Source organism: Dermochelys coriacea, chromosome 2, assembly GCF_009764565.3.
Source record: "Dermochelys coriacea isolate rDerCor1 chromosome 2, rDerCor1.pri.v4, whole genome shotgun sequence".
Classification (NCBI taxonomy): Eukaryota; Metazoa; Chordata; order Testudines; family Dermochelyidae; genus Dermochelys; species Dermochelys coriacea.
The window spans coordinates 107,520,753-107,542,667 of NC_050069.1; the positions used below are offsets into that span (position 1 = coordinate 107,520,753).

The 21,915-nt window shown below is 40.3% G+C and overlaps 1 protein-coding gene across 3 annotated transcripts; it reads left to right on the forward strand.

The window, feature by feature from the left end:
- Nucleotides 1-311: 311 nt before the first annotated feature.
- C2H6orf62 (chromosome 2 C6orf62 homolog) lies at nucleotides 312-13,359 on the forward strand. Of its 3 annotated transcripts, none has more exons than XM_038390283.2 (6): nucleotides 518-3,032; nucleotides 4,280-4,369; nucleotides 6,785-6,961; nucleotides 7,705-7,830; nucleotides 10,086-10,220; nucleotides 12,067-13,359. In XM_038390283.2, exons 1-6 carry the CDS (start codon nucleotides 2,904-2,906, stop codon nucleotides 12,190-12,192), a joined length of 783 nt encoding a protein of 260 aa, XP_038246211.1. In that variant the 5' UTR covers nucleotides 518-2,903; the 3' UTR covers nucleotides 12,193-13,359. The 3 variants fall into 3 exon arrangements, with proteins under 3 accessions (XP_038246213.1, XP_038246211.1, XP_038246212.1); XM_038390284.2 differs by having other exon boundaries at nucleotides 4,283-4,369; XM_038390285.2 differs by lacking the exon at nucleotides 4,280-4,369 and having other exon boundaries at nucleotides 312-3,032.
- Nucleotides 13,360-21,915: the final 8,556 nt, after the last annotated feature.

The following is a 21,915-nucleotide window of genomic DNA, read 5'->3' on the forward strand; positions in this document are numbered from 1 at the left end:
GGGGGGTCCTTAATTTTGTGCGTTTCTTTCAGTGTCACAAGGGAGGGTGGGTATGGAAAAGTTACCCCACAAGTGTTATGTAATTTATGGACAGCCCCCTAATCCATGCTACCCTGCGCTCTTGGAGCCACAGCCCAGTGCTAGAGGTGTCCCTGGCCTCGGCTGTCCGGGGTCTCGGCGCCGCTGGCTGCGAGGAGAGGCCCGTGGCTGCACAGCAGCCAGCCAGGCTAGTTTGCCCCTTAACTCCTTGTACCGGCTGCCGGGCCGGCCTGGGCGAAGCGCAGCGTCATGGGGCCGCCTCCCCGCGCGGCGGCCACGTGCAGCAGCGCGGCCCCCGCGTGGCTCTCCCCGGGCTGAAGGTACCGCGGCCGCCGTCAGGGCGCGCGGCGCGGCGCGGCGCGGCACGGCACGTGGGGGGGACGGCTGCTAGCCCCCACACAGATTGAAGGCGAGGCCCCGGAGCCCCGCCCAGAGCGGGGCATGGGGCGAGCCCGAGACGTTCCCCCTCCCGCCCCCGCAACAGGGACACGATGGGATGGGGTCTGATTGAGCAACTCCATCCGGGTCCCCGAGCACGAAGCGGTGCAATGGTTTTGGGTCACGTGGCTCGCTAGAGCCCCGTGACCTGCATTCAACTAGGGGGAAGGGACCCGGGTTCCTTACCGTAATGCGACGCACAACCTTCCCTTCCCCTCCCTCACCAGCTTTCCCTGTCACGCGCGGAGCGCAAGCTGGCTCTTCCCCCCTGCCAAAGGCATCACTAGCTCGGCCGCCGCTATGGGCTCCCTGCTGGATCTTAGGCTCGCGCTGCAACCCCCCCCCCCCCCGCAGAGCTGGGAGATGGTACGTGCCAGCGGAGCGCGCCTGCGCAGTGAGTCCCGGGCGGCGTCTGGTCTGTGACTCGGGCAGGCGCTGCCATTTTAAGTTGTTTGTTCTCGCTCTGTCCCGTCGCTGCCGGTCGCTCCCGGGCCTGAGAGGCGCCTCCGCTCTCGCCGCCGCCTGAGAGGAAACGCCTGGGCGGTGTGAGGCTCCCCCACGCACCCGCCGCCGGGACTCGACGCCATCGCCTGGTCTTCTCCGTAGGAGCCGCTAGCGCAGGGACCCGGCCTCCTCCTCCCTCCTCCGCTGCCGCCTCCGCCACCATTTCCCCTCCCCCGGCACCGGGGCGCTGAGCTAGACTATGGGGACCAGGCTGGGGCTGAGCAGCGGCAGAGCGGGCGGCCCGGTCACCGTGTCCAGTGCAGCAGGGATGGGGGGGCTCGGCGGCTTCGTGGCTTTATCTTGACATGGCTCCTCCCCGTGCTGCTAGCAGCGCCGCCGCCTCCACTGCTCCTCCTGCGCCCGCCGGCTGCGGGTAGCGAGCGGGCCTCGGTCTCTGCCTGAGTCTCTCCGTCTCCCGTTTGGGGGGGATTTGGGGGTGTTTTGTTGAGAGGAGAGGGAAAAAATCGGTGGGGTTTTTTTAACCTGGTCCGACGACTTTATTTTGGGTTAAAACTCTTTCAAAAGCCCCAACCCCCTAGAAAAAAATGGCTGGAGTGAGGCAAAAATAATCTAAAAAGGGTATCTTTTTTTTTTTTTTTTTTTTGGTTGTTGGTTTTTTTCCCAAAAAAATCTGCCACCAAAATTTCAAAATACACAGGGGAAAAAACTGGTAAAAATTTGCACCTTTCTCCCCCCCCCCCCCCCCCAAAAATCTGTTTTTCAAAATAGCCCACCGGCCTCTCCGTGTCTGTAAAGTCGCTACCATGAAGTGAGAGGGGGAACGCCAGGTCACTGAGTCGGTGCCTCGTTGCCCTAGGCACAGGCCGCCCGCCGCCGCCTTGTGTAGGGAGAGGCCCAAGGGGAAGTGAAAAGCATCGGCCATGCCTAGTCCCAGCTAAATCGGGCTCCCTGAGGAGCGCAGCAGCAGCGGCAGAGAGAGGAGGATCCCCGGGGGATCAGCAGCCCAGGGAGACCGTGGGGTGTTGGGGAATGTAGGACTCTCACCCTGAGGGGTGGGGACAGTCGGGACCGAGGGATCAAGTCGTGTTTGAGTCTCTAGGCGATATACTATTGTCCCTTCACCCACACCCACCCCTCATCTATGGCCATCATGATCCCTTCTCTTTTCCTTGGCAGCGGCAGCCTTAGAGCGATGATGTGCCTGATGATGAGCAGGATGAAGTTAGAAATGACTCCGCTGTTTTTCCTCTTTGCTCTTCTGCAAACCAGCACCGTGTTGTTTGTAGTTGATGATTTTGTTGTTGGCAGGGAATTCTCGTACCTCCCGGGACGTGCACGCCTCCTCCTCTGCACTCTCTTCTCTGCTCTCCATCAAGTGTAATAATCCTTTATAAAAAAAAAAAAAAAGAAAAAGGAAAAAAAGGGGGCAACGTAGCAATAGTGGAAATCTCAGAATAATAATCAGCAGAGTCATGAATCTGGCTGGGGTAAAACGCAATTTGTAATTTTTTTATATATATATATTTTTTTTGTAAGCAAGGCACAAATAACCCCACATGGATTGGGCTTGTGCCAGTTGCTTTTTATTGTACACATAAATCGTGATAAGATTTTTTTTTTTTCCTTTTCATTCTCACCCACTTATTCCTGTGATTAAACTCTTCACACAAGCATATTTTCTTCAGAATTTTTAGGTTTTGTTTTTCCTTGGTACTGTTTCAAAATCGCTTCTTGTCCAATCATGGTTGGACGATTACATATTTTGTTTCTTGACCCCTCTAATATGATAGCCTCATAAAATATTACCTGAGGTGTGTTTTTTGGGTTACATTCGCGTTTTATCTATTGAGTCGTATTAGCGGGAATAAAATGACTTGTTTCTGTTGTACTTGAGTCTTATGAAAAAGTGCCCATAGTTTAGTGACCATTTCCAAAGGCTTTAGTACCACCTGTGTTACAAAATGGGGGACCCAAACTCCCGGAAGAAACAAGCTCTGAACAGACTTCGTGCTCAGCTTAGAAAGAAAAAAGAATCTTTAGCTGACCAGTTTGATTTCAAGATGTATATTGCCTTTGTATTCAAGGACAAGGTAACTTAATTTCAAAATCTTTCTTCTTTGTTGTCTATTACAAAAGGACTTCAACTCTTTGTATACTGTTAGCAATTTTTTTGCAAAATGTTCCAAGGTCAAAAATGAAGTTTAAAATCACCAAGTCACCATGTTGTCTTAACGTTTGCCTTTAAGTGACTTTGGCTTTCATTTGTCATGTGCTTGTAACATAGTGGTAAACTCATCCTTGAGACACATGTATCCAAATAAATCTTTTCCCAGGGTGGGAGGGAATTAAAAAGTACGGGATGTAACTTGTCTGTGAAGCCTGATTTGGGCCTGAATTAGATACTGATGTGCTTATGAAAGTCAAAGTTGTGACAGAGAGAATTGGCTGAAACAACTACTGAAGTTACTACCTTTATCAGATTTAAACAGAAGTTGATTGTGACTTCCTTTTTAAAATGCCTCTTGAAATGGTATAAACCTGCATGGATATCAGAAGCTGCTGCTGTCATTCTTGAAAACAATTTTTATTTTTTTATTTATTTATTTTTCTTTTTATTTGCTTGGCTGCAGTGAACAGAATTTCTGGATATTGCCATGTTTGTCCTTGGATAACTCATCTATACTTGTGGCACCTTAGAGACTAACAAATTTATTTGAGCATAAGCTTTCGTGAGCTACAGCTCACTTCATCGGTTGCATCCGACGAAGTGAGCTGTAGCTCACGAAAGCTTATGCTCAAATAAATTTGTTAGTCTCTAAGGTGCCACAAGTACTCCTTTTCTTTTTGTGAATACAGACTAACATGGCTGCTACTCTGAAACCTGTCATCTATACTTGCATTTGTATCTTCAATGTGGGTTCTTTCTAACTGTCAGGAACTATTTTTTCATTTAGAATTAGATTAAATTAGTTCGACATACTAATGAATTATCCTAGAAATTCAAATTTAAAACTAGGATGAAACTGCAGTAGTTAAAGTTATGTATTTTACTTCAGGAATGAGGGAGGAGGCTATACAGTATTCCGGAATGTGATGCTAAGAAATTGAGCAGACTTAAGACACTTTTTTAGGCCATGTCTATACTAGCACTTATGTCGGCAATACTTTTGGTGCTCAGGGATCTGGAAAAAACACCCCCTGAGCAACACAAGTTTTGCTGGCATAAGCGCTCATGTGCACAGTGCTATGCTGATGTGGCGGGAGACACATGCTGGTTGAGCTGGTTTTATTATGTTGGCATAACAGGGCTACACGAGTGATTTTTTTTTTTTTACAGCAGCACAGCCTTGTCGATGCCGCTTGGAAGTGTGGACATGGCCTTAGTCTGCAGTTACTTTCTGAAAGCTCCTTTCCTGAACTTCCCGAGGTAGTTTTGACAAGCTTCTAAGTCTAAATCTAACTCTAACCTCAGTTTTGTGAGCGTGATGTCTATCCATGGCAAATGGTATTAGGAGAATGTCTGGTGATAATGGATATGCAGGTCTCCTCTGTTCTTCCTGGACAAACTCCATAGACAATTGTAGCAATCACAGTTCTGTGAAAACCAGACACTAAGAAAGTGAAAATCTAAGTAACTGAGGGAAAATGATCTTTTTGGTCAAACTGTGTTACACCTTTCTCTGCCTTTTCAATGGAGCACAAACTAAAATTGTGAACATCTACTTGAGAATGGGATAGCGTAGATGGACTGGTCTCTAGTTGCTATGTCATAGGGCAATAAAGATGACTTCTTAACTTATTCACTTGGCCATTATCATCGTAAAAGATTCCATGCTCAGTAATAAGGTGGCAGCATATGCCACTCATTTAAGAGAAATGTAAATGTTTAAGCAATGATAGCAATTACATTGTCTCAGTTAGGAAAAGCTTTGTCTGCTTCAAAACTGGTGATAATACCTAGATGTTTTTTTGGAAGTGTCCTATGCATGCATATTTGTTTAGGTGTTCTGAAACCTTGCTTACATCCAAGTAGAGCATTCCAGACTCCATCTTGCTGTCAGTCCTGTACATGCACACCAAGACTTAGGATGTTTGAAAGCTTAATGGGAGTAGGAAAGATTTAGAGTAGCCCATCCTGGAGCATGCAAAAAAGGGGAAGATAAATTAATGTCTATTATGGAGACTGAGTATGTGCCATATATCTAATGAGGTGTTCTGAAGAGAAATCAAGAGCCTCAGTGAGTTATAAGAAAGTCCTGCAGGCAAACAACCTTTGTTTACAGGTGATGTATGTGCAAGGAAAGCTGCTTTTTGTTCCTATAAGTGTTCTCGTGGATGGGAGATGCTAAAGCGGTTCATAAGTAAATGTCAGTTTGGAAACAATGCAAGAATCAGCTGTGAAAGTGAGTTAGAAAATGAAGTAACTCTTCACTGGTTGACACTCTGTGATTGCTAGAATTAAGGCTTTTCTACACTACCACTTGCTTCTGTATAATGTGTGTCACTCGGGTGTGAATAATCCACACCCCTGAGCCAGTGAAGTTACACTATGTCAGTGGGAGAGTTTCTCTTGCAGACATAGCTCCTGTCCCTCATGGAGGTGGAGTAATTAAGTTGACAAGAGAGCTCTGTCTGGCTTAGACTGCAGACACACACTGTAGCGCTTCTGGTGTGGACTAGCCCTTAGAATTGTTCCAAAATTGGATCTGCCTCCCTTCTACTGATAGCGGAGTTCTTTTAGTAGGGGGGAAGAGACACTTAAACCTCCATTGATGGAAATTGACAACTTTACAGATGTGAAATGCCTTTGATTAACTTGGTTCACCAGCAGAAATCTGTATCTAGAGCTGTTGCCAAGACCACAGCTGTCAATTTTAGACAATAAAACTCCAGTCCCATCAATACTTGTGCATGTGTTTAACTTGAAGCATGTGCGTAAAAAAACTTTTGTGGGGTTTGGGGCCTGAGTCATCTGTCCAGATATTTATTCAAGTGACACCACCATACGACCTAATTATATTAGTCACACCATCAGGGGCTCGTTCACCTGCACATCTACCAATGTGATATGTGCCAGCAATGCCCCTCTGCCATGTACGTTGGCCAAACCGGACAGTCTCTACACAAAAGAATAAATGGACACAAATCTGACATCAGGCATCATAACATTCAAAAAACCGTAGGAGAACACTCCAAACTCTCTGGCCACTCAGTAAAAGATTTAAGGGTGGCAGTTTTGCAACAGAAAAACTTCAAAAACAGACTCCAAACTGCTGAGCTTGAATTAACATGCAAATTAGATACCATTAACTTGGGTTTGAATAGAGACTGGGAGTGGCTGGGTTATTACACACATTGAATCTATTTCCCTAAATTAAGTATCCTCACACCTTCTTATCAACTGTCTAAATGGGCCATCTTGATTGTCGGGACAAAAGTGGTTTTTTTTTTTTTTTCTCCTACTGATAATAGCTCATCTTAACTAATTAGCCTCTCAGAGTTTGGCAATTTCCAACATTGTGTGTGTGTGTGTAAGTAATATATATCTTATTATATGTTCCATTCTATGCATCCGATGAAGTGGGCTGTAGCCCACCAAAGCTTATGCTCTAATAAATTTGTTAGTCTCTAAGGTGCCACAAGTACACCTGTTCTTTCTGTCTAAATAGAGCTCTTTGACTTATTCTCAGTCTTGAAGAGTTTTGCGAATAACTTCTTAAGACCGAGTTATGACTCCAAGGCATACTACTTATGCAGTGCTTAAGCAACACTAGCACTGAGGGAGAAAACATGCAGGCTTTGAGATGTTGTTATCACAAACTGCTTTTTTTTTTTTTTAAAGAAGAAGAAGTCAGCACTTTTTGAAGTGTCTGAAGTGATACCAGTCATGACTAATAATTATGAAGAAAATATCCTGAAAGGTGTGCGGGATTCCAGCTATTCCTTGGAAAGTTCCATAGAGCTTCTGCAGAAGGATATAGTACAGCTTCATGCACCCCGCTACCAGTCTATGCGCAGGGTAAAGTTATTCCTTACACTTACTAGTTTCTGAATTCTGAACAATTGTGAACTGTTTTTACAAATCCTGTGCCCAATCCTGCATTCCTCCAAATTTTTGTTGAACTAGAACTTCGGGTACATAAAGAACGGTGAATTATGAGAGCAGGTTGGGGGCTAAACTGAAATGTGGCACGTGCTTATCCTGGAATCAGATTTACTTACGTATTTGTGTAATTATTGAAACTCTCCTTTTGTACTTGAATGGGACAGATTATATACTTAGAAATTTGAAAGTACTTCTTGCTAGCCTTGTCCTCTTCTAGTGGGCAAATATTAATCTTCACAAACCAGTGTTTTTGTAGGATGGGTAAATGCTTATTCCATTTTTGAATGAATATTGAAATGAATGACACTCATAATCCATGAAAAAAATTATAATAAGCCTCTTTGAGACTAGAAGTTGTAAAACTGGGGACTGTTATGTAATACTTACTTTGCAGTAGCATGTAAAAAAGCCAACTAGTTCTCTGCTGGCTCTTGTGCAGACAGAAAATTTCTCCCAGTTCTTGTCCCAAAGCATTTGCTTTCTCAGACTAGGTATAACGGGTAAATCAGATAAAATAGTGGGTTAGGATGGAAGAATGTGGAGACAGATTTAAGAATTGTGAACATTGTTACCTTATGTAAAAGTGAATTATATTTGCTCTTGCAGTGATCATGCTGTAAGAGTAATTTACAAGTGAACCACTCAATTCCTTGCAGGATGTGATTGGCTGTACCCAGGAGATGGACTTCATTCTTTGGCCTCGGAATGATATTGAGAAGATAGTCTGTCTCCTGTTTTCTCGGTGGAAGGGATCTGATGATGAGCCCTATAGGCCTGTTCAGGTATTTTGTAAATTCAAAAAAAAAAAAACTTGTTTGAAATGTTAAGATTTTAATATTTCCTGTGAAATGCCAACTTGTTCCTTAGGCTCTTTGTAGCAGTGTATAGTGAGCTCCTGCCAACTTAATGCTATTACAGACATAGCTGCTATGACCTGTCCTGCATTAGGTGAATATGCAAGCAGCTTCAGCTCACCATAGGATATGGGAAAGGATTTTTAGTTCAAGTATGGTCACACTACTCCTCTTTGGTCCTGAGCTTGTGCTCATTGAAGTCCATGGTAAAGCTCCCATTGACTTCAGTGATGCAGGATCAGGTCTTTGCTTAGCATAAATGTATTCAATTTTGAACTAGAATGATAGTGAGCATGTTGTACATGTTGCTTATGAAAGTATATTCATTTTCATAACCAATAGGTGTCAAGATACTAGTGATAGTTACTTTATAAATGCTTGAGAATTTATTGGTCACTTCTGTTACAAAGCAGCTAAAATATTGAATGCATACTTCTTTCTGTTACTCATTCGAATAGTAGTATTGGCAGACTTCTAGCATCTGAAAGATATTCACAAAAGTTAGAATTGCATATATTAGAAGATGCAGAAACTGGAATTAGACATCCCTGTTTTCTGTACAATCCAAACCTTATTACTTCAACCTCCTTTAGATAATAATGAAAGCTCCCCTGATAAGTGGAGTTGTATTAATAATATTCGATAAATGGAAGAGGGGAATGACTAAAGTTTAGATGCTATTCCTCTTTCATTTCTTGGCTTGAAGTAATGAAGTAATTTAGAATTCTATTTTATAATCTTAAAACTGAACGCACCTACAACTAAAAGTGACTGCAGATAAAAATGCTTGTGCCCTGTAGTGCTGCTTAACAGTGTGTAAATTGTCTAAAGTCTTTAAGCTTATATTTTACTTGACAAATACCATGACATTTCAAAATGCTAGTGAGGGATGTGCCCCATGAAGACTTTGACCCAGTTTAACTTGCCCACTCACAATGAGTAGAATCATAAGTTGCTGCTTTCCCAGCTCTCTGTTGAAGGGGAGATATTGAGTATATTTCTTGACATCTCCCAGAGGCCTATAAAATTTCTCTGTTTCAGCAGAATACTCAAACGCCCCATTCTTCCTCAATTGAGGGCTGGGAAAGTTGCTCAGATGTCAAATTCTCCCAAGTCACTACCCTATCAGTTTTTCACCTAATGCAAACACACAAAAAAAAAAAAAAAACCCCAAGGAGGGTAAGGATTTACTTAATGGGTGGGGTTTTTTTCAACAGCATTGACAAGCCTTGGAAGTTGTCTGCTCTACAATGTATAGTGCTAGTGCATGAGAATATTTTTCTTGTCGAAGCTGAGTAAATGCAAAAAAAAAAAAAAAAAAACCTCTTCTAAAGTAGAAGTTTTAGTAGTTCAGGGTATAAAAAGGAATCTTTTGTTTTGTTAAAATGTTTCTTAATCTGACAGCCTCTAAAGCAATGCTAATGTATGTATCTTTTGCGTTTGCAAATAGTTCTTCCATTCTTGATGTAATTTGATGCCCTTGAAATTGGTAATTTTTATACCTACTGCTCTTACTAGCTACACACTGCTAAAAGTCTAACTCTTAAGGTCTGGTCTAAGCAGACTTGCACCATTTTAGCTATATGTGCATGTTGAAACTGATATAGCTAAATGGATGCAAGTTTGCTCAGACGAAGCCTAAGAGTTAAGGAGAAACACTCATCAAGCAAGATAATTACTCCATTTGGAGTTCTTACAAGGACACAGTTAATTTAAAAGTCCATTTCAAATGGCCAAGTGCGTAGTACCTAAAAATATCCTTCAGTTGCCTTGTCAATTTTTATCAATTGAACTTCAATTTTTTCAAGTATTTTTCTCTCTTCTCTCTCTCCTCCCCCTTTCACATTTGACACCCATACTACAGGAAAAACTGACAATACTCAAGTGCTGTCAGGTGTGCAAAATAAATAAACCTAGAGCTTTTTTTCTTTGATATAATAAAGCAGCTTGCTCTGCACTGCTTATGTCTCTGTCCAGCAGCAGAATGAAATGTACATCTTTGGTCACGTTCTCCACTGTTTAAAAACCTAATGGGCAGCAGTAAAACTAATCGTAGTGTGTCTTCCCCCAAGCTTAAATCTGAGCAGTAGAGAGGGATCAGCTCTGAATTTTACTACTTGGATCAAACACAGAATGTTAATAATTTAATTTTGTTTGTAAATACTGCCTTTATTCCTGTAAAGGCCAAGTTTGAATTTCATCATGGTGACTATGAAAAACAGTTTCTGCATGTTCTGAGCCGAAAGGACAAGACTGGAATTGTTATCAACAATCCTAACCAGTCAGTGTTTCTCTTCATTGACAGACAGCACTTGCAGGTAAGCTTGTCCTCTTCACACTTTTCAGAGCATAGTTTTAAGGACCTGAAATATTAAATCTTAGCTTATGAGAGAACACTTTAATCCTTTTGTAAACACATGAAAGGAGAATAATTGTCCAAAAGTTTATAAGTGATCCAATTGCAAGTATTTAATTATTTAAGTTTACATGAACAAAATTGCCATGGTCTTATGCTTGCGATTAAGTGGTGTTACAACAAACCACCATTCTGAAGACTTAAAGATGCAACAACTGGATATAAGCAAAAATGTTGCCAAATAAGATTGATTCAGGGCTTTTGTGTTATGGAATCTATTGGAAATAACTGCAAAAACAGATTCCTTATTTTGGAAAGGCAGAGCAATTTTGCTTAATCCTTTTTGTAGTTTCATTAAGTTACTCAACTCACAACTTACAGTTGGAATGAAGAATTATTGGAAGAACAGTTCAGAGGTTTTGTAACACTTTCATCTTCTAAACATTGCAGATCTACTGTCGAAGACTTAATTCTTATACATACAAAATGATCACTGTCAAACATCCCTCCCACTCGAGCCAGTGATCAGTCAGAGGCCTATTTGGAGCCTTGCCATGTTTCTTATATCAAACTACAGAAAAATCTCCATTAGACAGGAGTAATATCCTAACTGGCATCCTCTTTCAAAACATCTAACAATTTTCAAGGTGCTCAATTGCCTGTACTCCTAGAATCATAGTACTGGAAAGGACCTCAGTCTTCTAGTCTACTCCCCTGCACTCAAGACAGGACTAGGTATTATCTAGACCAGTGATTCTCAACATATGGACCCCCTGCAGCCCAATCATCACATAACTGCAGCCCATGTGACATCCTCTGGCATACAAGTAGTATATATTGTATGGATGTGGGCCACATAATACAGAACTGCATATACTGTGCTAAATAGGTTGAGAAGGACTGATCTAGACCATCCCTGACAGGTGTTTGTCTGACCTGCCCTTAAAAATCTCCAATTATGGAGATTCCACAACTTCTCTAGGCAGTTGAAAGAAGTTTTACCTAATGTAAACTCATTAATGTAAACTGAGGTAAACTCAGCAATCCTGGGGTTGAAAACAGCATCTTATTTTAATAATTTGTTAACTGCAACTGACAGAACAGGAAAGCAAGTACAGTATCTATTTGAAACTATGGAGGAAATTGGTGAACTCTAATTATCCACACTGTTTACTGGCTAGGAACCACTGCAGCTACCATCTTTAGTCTCAAAATGCCAAGTGATCTTCAGCAGATCCTGACAATCTATAGCCATTAAAATCTTCAGGGGGAGCTCAAACAACAGTGTACCTTAATATTGGGGTATTGATTTGGTACAGAAGAGAATATAATGCTGCCTCTCCATTTTGCATGCTGACCAGATTATATGCAATTTAGTTTGAGAGCTGAGATCTCGGCCTTCGATGATGTGGCTGCATACCTTCCCCATGTAGAACTGAATAACTTATTTTTGTATGAAAATATATTCTGGAGAATCTCATCATTGTTATAGAGCTAATGTTAAATCTTCACATAAGAAGTCTAATTTGGTAGCCCCTCCTACAAAGACACTATGCTACTTGTCAGATCCCATGGTTGTAAAAACTTGTTTAATAGTTTGACATTGTCCAATATTTTGATCAGAGTCTGCATACACAGAAGGGGATGAAGCAGAGTGGTTGTAGTAATCTCGTTTATTTTTTAGGGAGTATTTAAATGGGGAAGGGTAAATATTAAACCTGTGCAAATGTAACTTTTTGTTTGACTACATGTTAGGTCTGAACAAACTAAATACTTGTTTGTGTGTTGGTGTTTTTTCTCCCCCCCAGACTCCAAAAAACAAAGCTACTATCTTCAAGTTATGCAGCATCTGCCTGTACCTGCCACAGGAACAGCTCACCCACTGGGCGGTTGGTACCATAGAGGATCACCTCCGTCCTTATATGCCAGAGTAGGGTACTGGCCAGCAAAATGGGGAAGATCACAGGATGCAGCAGTGAATTCACTTTCCTCGCCACTTCATTCTTTCAGAATTTAGAAGAAAATGGACTCATGTTCAGAACACTTTACATTGTGAAACTTGATCATCCTGGATTATTTTTTAATCATTTGTGTATCAGAACTTTACAATTTTTTTTAAATGTTTTCTGCATGGACCTTGTGAAAGAGAGGATGCTCTGCATATTTTTGCATTGCGTCAGCATCTTACTAAAATGTGAAATGAAAGGACTGTTGTACACTGAAACAAATGTATCTGAAAGCACAAGGTGATCATTTGTGGTGGTGTTCCCATTTGTGCTGATCATGCCCCCTAACATCTAATGTTGTTAGTCATCAGTATTTGGAGGGTGAGAAGTGAATGTAACGGGTATAAAAGCCTTATAGCTTTGCTGTTAATATGATTGTATCAGAGAGCACTATCCGATTCATTCTAATGAACAGAAAAGTGGCTGTTACAATAGAAATGTAAATGTGGGGAAAGAATTCTTATAAGAAAAAAAGCATCTCATTCAGTGTAGGCATTTCTTGCCTTTTTTTTTATTTTGCTGGGCCATGTTTAAGTTTACTGGCACTTTCACTTTTGGATCTTTCCCCAAGTTGCTGTATAACTGTATAAAAGAGTATTCTGTTGAGTTGGATACATTTATACAGATTATGAGGCAGACCTGGAGTCTGAAGTAGTTAAAGCAGCTAAAAGTAAAGTAGTAGCTGCAGAAACCATGTTGTTGGTAGAGGATTATTTTTTCTGAGAGTTGAGACTTGTAAACTTGCTGGTGAACTGCAGGAAATACTGGTTTCTAAAAAATTTCTTACGGAAAACCCACGGAGGGTTTTTGAAATAGACGTTATAAAGCAGTTGTGAACTTCACTGTAAAATAGTGTTTGGAGTGTCAAAAGTTGGTTCTGGCAGAACATTTTAAGACTGTGTGCAATGAAATGAAGACTACTGTATAGTTTTGATGACAAAGAAGGCTTTGCTTAAGGGTTGAGTACTTTACTGGAGTAAATCTGTATAAGCCTGCTCCCTTTGGGTAATACTAGTGCTTACCTGTTTAAATTTGTATTTAGCTTTTGTTTGGAATTGGAAAAATTGGAAATTAAACAAATTAGGTGAAAGATGACAATGTTCATTTTATGCAAAGCTCATGAGTTTAATTACCTAACTCATACTATTATCTTACAATATGTCGTCCACAAATATTTCAGACTTAAAGCTTGTAGAACAGTCTAAGCATAGTCTCTCCAGTGAAAATTAGTGGCAAAGACAGCTTCTCAGCATCTCTGATATGGTTTTGGTAATATCAGTCAGGCATTTAAAAATATAATGATGTGACAACATTAATATTAAACTATCTACCCAAAGCAGCTGAATTCACTTAAGGGCGTGCTGGTGTGCCAGGAGCACTGTGAATTCTACTGATTTCTCCTGCCCCCCAACCTTTTGTCCTGGCAAATCCCTCAAAACAAACTGAAGGGCTGCTGAAGTGAAATTACATAATTTCAATTTATTAAGAAAATATTGCTTACTCTTTCCCCTACTTCTGTTTTAGAGCCTGATCCTGAAAAATGCTGCTAGGCATGTGGGAATATTAGAAAATTGGCATAACTGCCAGTAGTGCTGGCAGGATCAGTGTGTTTCTTTTCAGTGACCTGTAAGACAAATAGCAATACCAGACTACAGCTTGGTGAAACTTCGGTTCACCTTCTAGAATATTATCTTTAACGGTCTTGTTTGAACACTGTAACCGACTGATGAACTGTTCAAGGGTGCTCATGTGTTGTGTTGGGCAATGCATCTCAGGTGGAAATTAGTGTTTCACTCTGTCCTTGATCAAACTTTAATTATAGGGTGTGGTAGCGGCCATCTCAATTGAGATTCTGGTCACTGACAAGCAAATAACTCAAAGGATAAGCGTTAATGAGGGAATTGGTGGTTCTAATTATAGAATCTTTTAACAGTCGTAAAAGAAAATCAAGATAGTAGTTTATGAGGACATCTGTAGGTTTATCCACAGTGGCCAGATCCTTCATCTTAATTTAAAATTCTGTTACAGAAAATAATCTGTACCAATCATATTGCTGTTGTCTTATGGATTTGTATGGGAATCTTATAGATGTACAGGTATCAGACCTACATTATGTGGCAGAGACCTCAATTTAAACAGTAGTATACTCTTAAAACACTGCCTAGTCCAAGCTATACACTATTTCTTACACACTTTTTGATAAAGTAAATCTATTGTATCACTACCAAGCTTTCAACTTCCTGAGGATGTTGAATTGACAGGTAACATAACTGTAGAAGTTTGTCAGGAAAGGAGAAAGGGAAACAGGTTTTAATAGGTGGGTTGGGATGTCATTGGAGCCTTCTGACTCCCAGGGAAGGAGTAGGAGGCTGGCTTCACCCCCCAACCCACTTCAGTATTTGAGTCTTAAATCTTTTGCTCTAAGGGGATTCACCATCTTTCCTCTCCTCTTGGGAAGGGCACAAGAGACCTCACGTTTAGGAAGAATATTTTTTGAATTTCTCACTGCCTCATTTTGTCAATGCATCTCCAACTGTGGAGAACACTGAATATTCTGGTATTAAAGTTCCCACCCTATGAGAGCAGTTTGTCATTGAGCTGCTATTTTTAAGCCATCTTTGGGGTAATATCCTGCTAGAGGTGTGTGAGCTGATGCAATCTTCACAACTGTAAAGGCTAGGGTTCATTTTATTAAATCTTTTATGAAGCATAATTGTGTTAACTTAAGTATGTGTAGCAGCTTTGTATAAACACCAAAAACATAGCTTCTTAAAAGGTTGAGCTGTTAACATTCTTTGACACATGTACACCTCCCTTGTATGTCCTTAAACAGTCTAATAGGAAAAAGATGAAATTCTGTGAGGCTGTTCTCACTATGCACCCTGTATGTTGGCAGGAGAGTTCTCTTGTGGCTCTTAAGTCTGAATGTGATAGGAATTGAAACCTGGGCAGGGATTTGGGTACAACAGAGGAGACTGGTTAGGAGTATCTGTGGTTGGTTCAAGTTTTCCATGTATCTTGGCAGTGGAAAAGGATGCTTGCAGAAGAGGATGCTTACCTACCAACTATGGAATATATGAGCTTATGGGGCAGTCACTTTATAATGCTCTTAAGCTTCAAAATGCTAACTCTGTACTCCTAATCTATTAAGTAGTGTAGTTTTTTTTTTTTTTGTCCTGCTGAAGAATTGGGTAAGTAGTTACTGTGGCACACCAGATAGCATGAGGAAATGGTTGCATTGGGGGTGGGAGGGAAGTGTGGGTCTAAGAAGGGGCTGGAGCCAGGAGCTTACCTAAGGTTGAACTAGGTTTTTACATCTTATCCACCTAGTGAATAACTGATGCTACTTTATTCCTCCATTATACCTTAAATAAAATCCCTTCCCCAGATCTTTACTAGATTAAATGATACATCAAGCAGTTGTAACACATTTAGGTAATATAACACTTCAGTTTATTAAGCACATGCTTCCGAATGCTCAGAACAATGCTAAACTAACTGGTTTGGCTGAAATTTTACATGCTCAATCTCTGCCTCAGCTTGATTTATTAAGCAGAAAGTTTTTAAATCTGTTAAAAATGCTAATGAGAAGCTGAAAGTTGCTAATTTTAACTTTTCAAACAGCTCTGGTAGTTCTGTGGTGTAAAGTAACACTGAAATTAAGCAAGATGATAGTGCTGGGAACCAGAATGTGCCGTTGGCTATCCTTGTGAAAGTCCAGTCTATCTAGATTTGGTAGTTATAAACCACAGATTTCTACTTGCAGAGAGAGCTTATTGGATGTGCCTTCATTTTCTGAAAATTTCAATTACACTACGCATGTTCCAAAGCAATTGCATAGAAATGAAATCTTCCTATGGGGGCAAGGAGAGAGACCAAAAATGGAAATACTGGATTGGGAAGAAGATCCGTAGTACTACTGACTGGTATTGTTTGCACTTCACAACCATTATTACTGAGCAAGGCTTTATATACTTAGTTTTCTAATAGGGCAGATACAAGTGTTGTTTACAGTAAAGTTGCCTCAAACACATCCTATCCGTATGCTTTAATATACTGTCTGCAAAAATGGGACTATTGTTGCATATGCTACCTTAGTTAGGGAAGTGGATTGGACTGAAGGTGTGGATCTAAAGGCGGAGGAGGCCTGGAATTACTTCAAAGTTGCAGAAACTATCAGAAGCCTGCATCTCAAGAAAGGGGAAAAAATTCATAGGCAGGAGTTGTAGACCAAGCTGGATGAGCAAGCATTTCTGAGAGGTGATTAAGAAAAAGCAGAAAGCCTACAAGGAGTGGAAGATGGGAGGGATCAGCAAGGAAACCTACCTTAGTGAGGTCAGAACATGTACAGATAAAGTGAGAGAGGCCCAAAGCCATGTAGAGTTGGATCTTGCAAAGGGTATTAAAGCCAATAGTAAAAGATTCTATAGCCATATAAATAAGAAAACGAAGAAGTGGGACTGCTAAACACTGAGGATAGAGTGGAGGTTAAGGATAATCTAGGCCTGGCCCAATATCTAAACAAATACTTTGCCTCAGTCTTTAATGAGGAGCTTAGGGATAATGGTAGGATGAGAAATGGGAATGAGGATATGGAAGTAGATTCTACCACATCCGAGGAAGAAGCCAAACTCGAACAGCTTAACAGGACTAAATCGGGGGGGCCCGATAATCTTCATTCAAGAATATTAAAGGAACTGGCACCCAAAATTGCAAGCCCAATTAGCAAAAATTCTTAATGAATCTGTAAACTCTGGGGTTGTACCATATGACTGGAGAATTGCTAACATAGTTCCTATTTTTAAGAAAGGAGGAAAAAAGTGATCTGGGTAATTACAGGCCTGTAGTTCTCAAACCTATCTTCTTTGAGAAGGTAACAGATTTTTTTGACAAAGGAAACGCAGTGGATCTAATTTACCTTGATTTCAGTAATGCATTTGATACAGTTCCACATGGGGAATTATTAGCTAAATTGGAAAAGATGGGGATCAATATGAAAATTGAAAGGTGGATAAGGAACTGGTTAAAGGGGAGACTACATCAGGTCATACTGAAAGGTGAACTGTCATGCTGGAAGGAGGTTACTAGTGGAGTTCCTCAGGGATCGGTTTTGAGAACAATCTTATTTAATCTTTTTAATACTGACCATGGCACAAAAAGTGGGAATGTGCTAATAAAGTTTGTGGATGACACAAAGCTGGGAGGTATAGCTAATACAGAGAAGGATAGGGATATCATACAGGAAGATCTGGATGACCTTGTAAACTGAAGTAATAGTACCAGGATGCAATTTAATAGTGAAAAGTGCAAGGTCATGCATTTAGGGATTAATAAGATTTTTTGTTATAAAGGGGACTCATCGCTTGGAAGTAACAGAGGAGGAGAAGGACCTTGGAATATTGGTTGATCACAGGATGACTATGAGCTGCCAATGTGATATGGCTGTGAAAAAAGCTAATGCAGTCTTGGGATGCATCAGGCGAGGTATTTCCAGTAGAGATAAGGAGGTGTTAGTAGCGTTATATAAGGCACTGGTGAGACCTCATCTGGAATACAGTGTGCAGTTCTGGTCTCCCATGTTTAAGAAGGATGAATTTAAACTGGAACAGGTACAGAGAACAGGGCTACTAGGAGGTTCCGAGGAATGGAAAACCTGTCTTATGAAAGGAGACTCAAAGAGCTGGGCTTGTTTAGCCTAACCAAAAGAAGGCTGAGGCGAGTATGAGTGTTCTCTATAAATATATCAGAGGGATAAATACCAGGGAGGGAGAGGAATTATTTAAGTTCAGTACCAATGTGGACACAAAAACAAATGGATATAAATTGGCCATTAAGAAATTTAGACTTGAAATTAGATGGTTTCTAACCATCAGAGGAGTGAATTTCTGGAACAACCTTCCAAGGGGAGCAGTGGGGACAAAACACGTATCTGGCTTCAAGACTAAGCTTGATAAATTTTTGGAGGGGATGGTATGATGGGATAGCCTAATTTTGGCAATTAATTGTTCTTTGACTATTAGCAGTAAATATGCCCAATGGCCTGTGATGGGATGGGGTGGGATCTGAGTTACTTCAGAAAATTCTTTCCTGGGTGTTTGGCTGGTGAATCTTGCCCACATGCTCAGGGTTTAGCTGATCGCCATATTTGGGGTCAGGAAGGAATTTTCCTCCAGGGCAGATTGGCAGAGGCCCTGGGGTTTTTTTTGCCTTCCTCTGCAGCGTGGGGCACGGGTCACTTGCTGGAGGATTCTCTGTACCTTGAAGTCTTTAAACCACGATTTGAGGACTTCAGTAGCTCAGACCTAAGTTAGGGGTTTGTTACAGGAGTGGGTGGGTGAGATTCTGTGGCCTGTATTGTGCAGGTCAGACTAGACTATCATAATGGTCCCTTCTGACCTTAAAGTCTATGATTCTATATGCAACTTGTTGATTCAGTACATTACACAGCATAGCATAACACAACACATACATAGAGTTACTCCTTCAGCTCAAATAGTCAAGGTCTGTGCTGTGGATCTGAAAACTGTGGTTGTGAATCCCACTGATGAACAATGCAGAGGATCATGAGAGTTCACTTGATATTTTTTCCCTTGAAGGGTCCTGTGGGAAAGAATATATGATTATGCAATGAAAGGCAGTGTCCTAATGCATATACAAAATGGGAGTAAATTAAGATTGTGTTCATATTTTAGTGTTTACTTTGAAATGTTAACATTATTTTTAAACTTTAACTTTTGAGCATTTTTTATAGTTATATGTATATGGAGAAAGTCCATGTGTCTTGTGCATCAAAGTGTGTGTGGGAATATGTAAGGTTAACTTTCATATGTCCACATTGTTAACCAAATGTGCAAACTGTATGGATCACCTATTTCCCTATTTTTAATGGGGCCTGGACACTTGGGAGGTCCAAAAATATAACTCTTAATCTTTTGGTGTGTTTGTTATAAACCCAGATAGAGAATAACCTTTTATATTGATATACAAATTTAAACCATTCAGATCTGGCATTTTTCCACTTGCTGGTTTGTCATTTTTACTGACATCTGATTTGGTATTTCTCTTTCATAGTTACTTGTTACTGCTATTACGTTGAGGTATATATGACTAACTTGCACTCAGTTTCTGGTCTCCTTACTCAAAATGATGAGTCCCTTATTTTAAATAATCCTTGCCATTTCAATCAGGGAAACTTATTCAGAGTAGGGATACCAGAATCTGACGCTCAGCGTGCAATATAAACACGTGTAAGTTCTATTTTATTGAACAGGTTACATGTATAAAGTCAAACTATCTAAAATATGACATTCACATGGTATGAATGAACAGCTGATACACAGCATCTACCCCCTAAAAAATAATTCTGAATTTTGTCACTATAATTCCTATAAACATTTATAACAGCTATGGATATTTAAAGGAAGAATGTAGGTAAGTGAATAAAAATGATCAGACCAAGTGAAACTATTGTGGGCTAATTAGGGCGAAGGAAGTGATGAAAATGAGAGGCTTCGTAAGTACAGCCAAAGGGCTGGGTAGCAGTAATCACAAGATAAGTCAGAAAAGCATGAAGAGAACACTAGTGCAGATAAGTTTCTCCATACCTCATTACACATGCTTCTTACTCTAGAGCATAAAACTTCTCCTGATCTGTCTGTATAATAATAGCTCTTCTGTATCCACAGCTATTCACTGTTGCTAGCAATGATTTGTTTCTCTAGAGTTTTACTTCTGCTGAGACCAGAAATGAGTGTTTGAAAGTAAGTAGTGATTAGACAGAAGCCAGTCTCAGGGCAGCCAGTAATTGGCTAGCTGGGTGCATAGACACAAGGACTGTGCAGGTAATCAGAAATCCAGTTATCTAACAGCACTGACTACTCTTCTTTTCCAGTCAGGTGAGAGTTTTAGGGAAAAACAACAACACTCAAAACAACGTTTCAGGAAATGAGAAGTACCTTTGACAATCTGCCAGATTGTTCTAAATTGAAGTCTGTTTGTAGTGAGTACTGATTTAACTCTAAATGGCAATACTTCACATAAATTTTTAATCAAATCACTTGACACCCAAAGATGACACTTTAGAGACTTCTAATAAGTCTTTTCCCCAAAGAAACTAAATATTCTTTTTCAAAAGAAAAGGAAGTGTCATGTGTGGCATAAAAAGCTAAATTCATGCACCATAACTTTTGAAAGTAATGAGATTCTTAAAAATGCTTAATGATTATCTCAGTAAGGTAGAGTAGCATAGCATTGCCTAGTCCTGAAGGTTATCACATGACAATCTTTAATTCCTGGAGACTTGGCAACCCTGGTCATGTAAGGGTCTGGTTTTGGCCTACAGACCCAGAGCTGAGAGATTTGAATAGAGAACCTATCAAGTGCTAGCACCACCCAACATTTTTAAGCCATCTTCCTCTCCACCACCCCATTTTCATTTATTAAACGGCATAAACTGTGAGGAATATAAACATTCAAAGATACTTTAAGATCAGTTAACAGATTCATCTGGCCTGCTTAACAACACTTATGTCCCATTTTCTTAATTATTCAACAGGGACTAAACGCAATGTGAACGACTGCATTAGAACAGGTTTCAGAGTAGCAGCCATGTTAGTCTGTATTCGCAAAAAAGAAAAGGAGTACTTATGGCACCTTAGAGACTAACAAATTTATTTGAGCATAAGCTTTCGTGAGCTACAGCTCACTTCATCGGATGCATATGCTCTAATAAATTTGTTAGTCTCTAAGGTGCCACAAGTACTCCTTTTCTTTAGTCACAGAGTTGATTAATTTTATCAACTTTTGCAAATAAAATATTCAGTTAATCATTTCCCCATTATTCATTCATCTACAGCAGTAACAGTATTTGATACCATCTAATACAAGCCTAGGCCTTCCCACATGGAATGACAGAGCTTGATTTGTTTCAATGCACAGATAAGGCAATAGCCTACTTAAGACAAAGGTATATAATTACAGAATGGCAGATTTTCTTTCAGTCCGTTAAAACAAAGTGGGTGCAATACTATTCATTAAAATTGATTTTCACTAAATGGTTAATGTATGATAGTTCTGTAAATCAAATAGATACTGGTCACTGGAAAAGCTTTTTTTAAAAAATGAATTAAATAGCAAAAATAGGAAAGTTTTTTTTTCCATTTTACTGTATATAAGAAGGAAGCACTGAATGGGTCAATTTGCCTTGGCAAGAATGACAGACTTTTTAAATATAGAGCCATGCCATATTTAAATACATTAATTTTAAAAAAGGAGGTAATGGTCATTTTGGAAAAAGTTAACCCCCTTGCATTTTATATTAAAGAATAAAAAATATCAACGATAACCCTCTAATACAACTACTACTATTTGACCTCAAACATTTTGAAGATTTTGGCTGCCACCAAAGTTATTTTGGAAATGTAATTTGCTTCAGAATGGTTTTGAAATTTTCAACACCTCACAACACTCCTGATTGATTTCTGTGATGCACAATCCCACCCGTAGAGGTCATGAGCCACTGGTTGGGAAACACTGCTCTAGCACAATGTAACTATACAACTTTTCACAGAGAAAATAGTTTCTTCATCTGGGCTGAATGAGCTTACTTAATGTAGTAGTATGAGAGCTTTTATTAAATGTGTACTTCTTGAA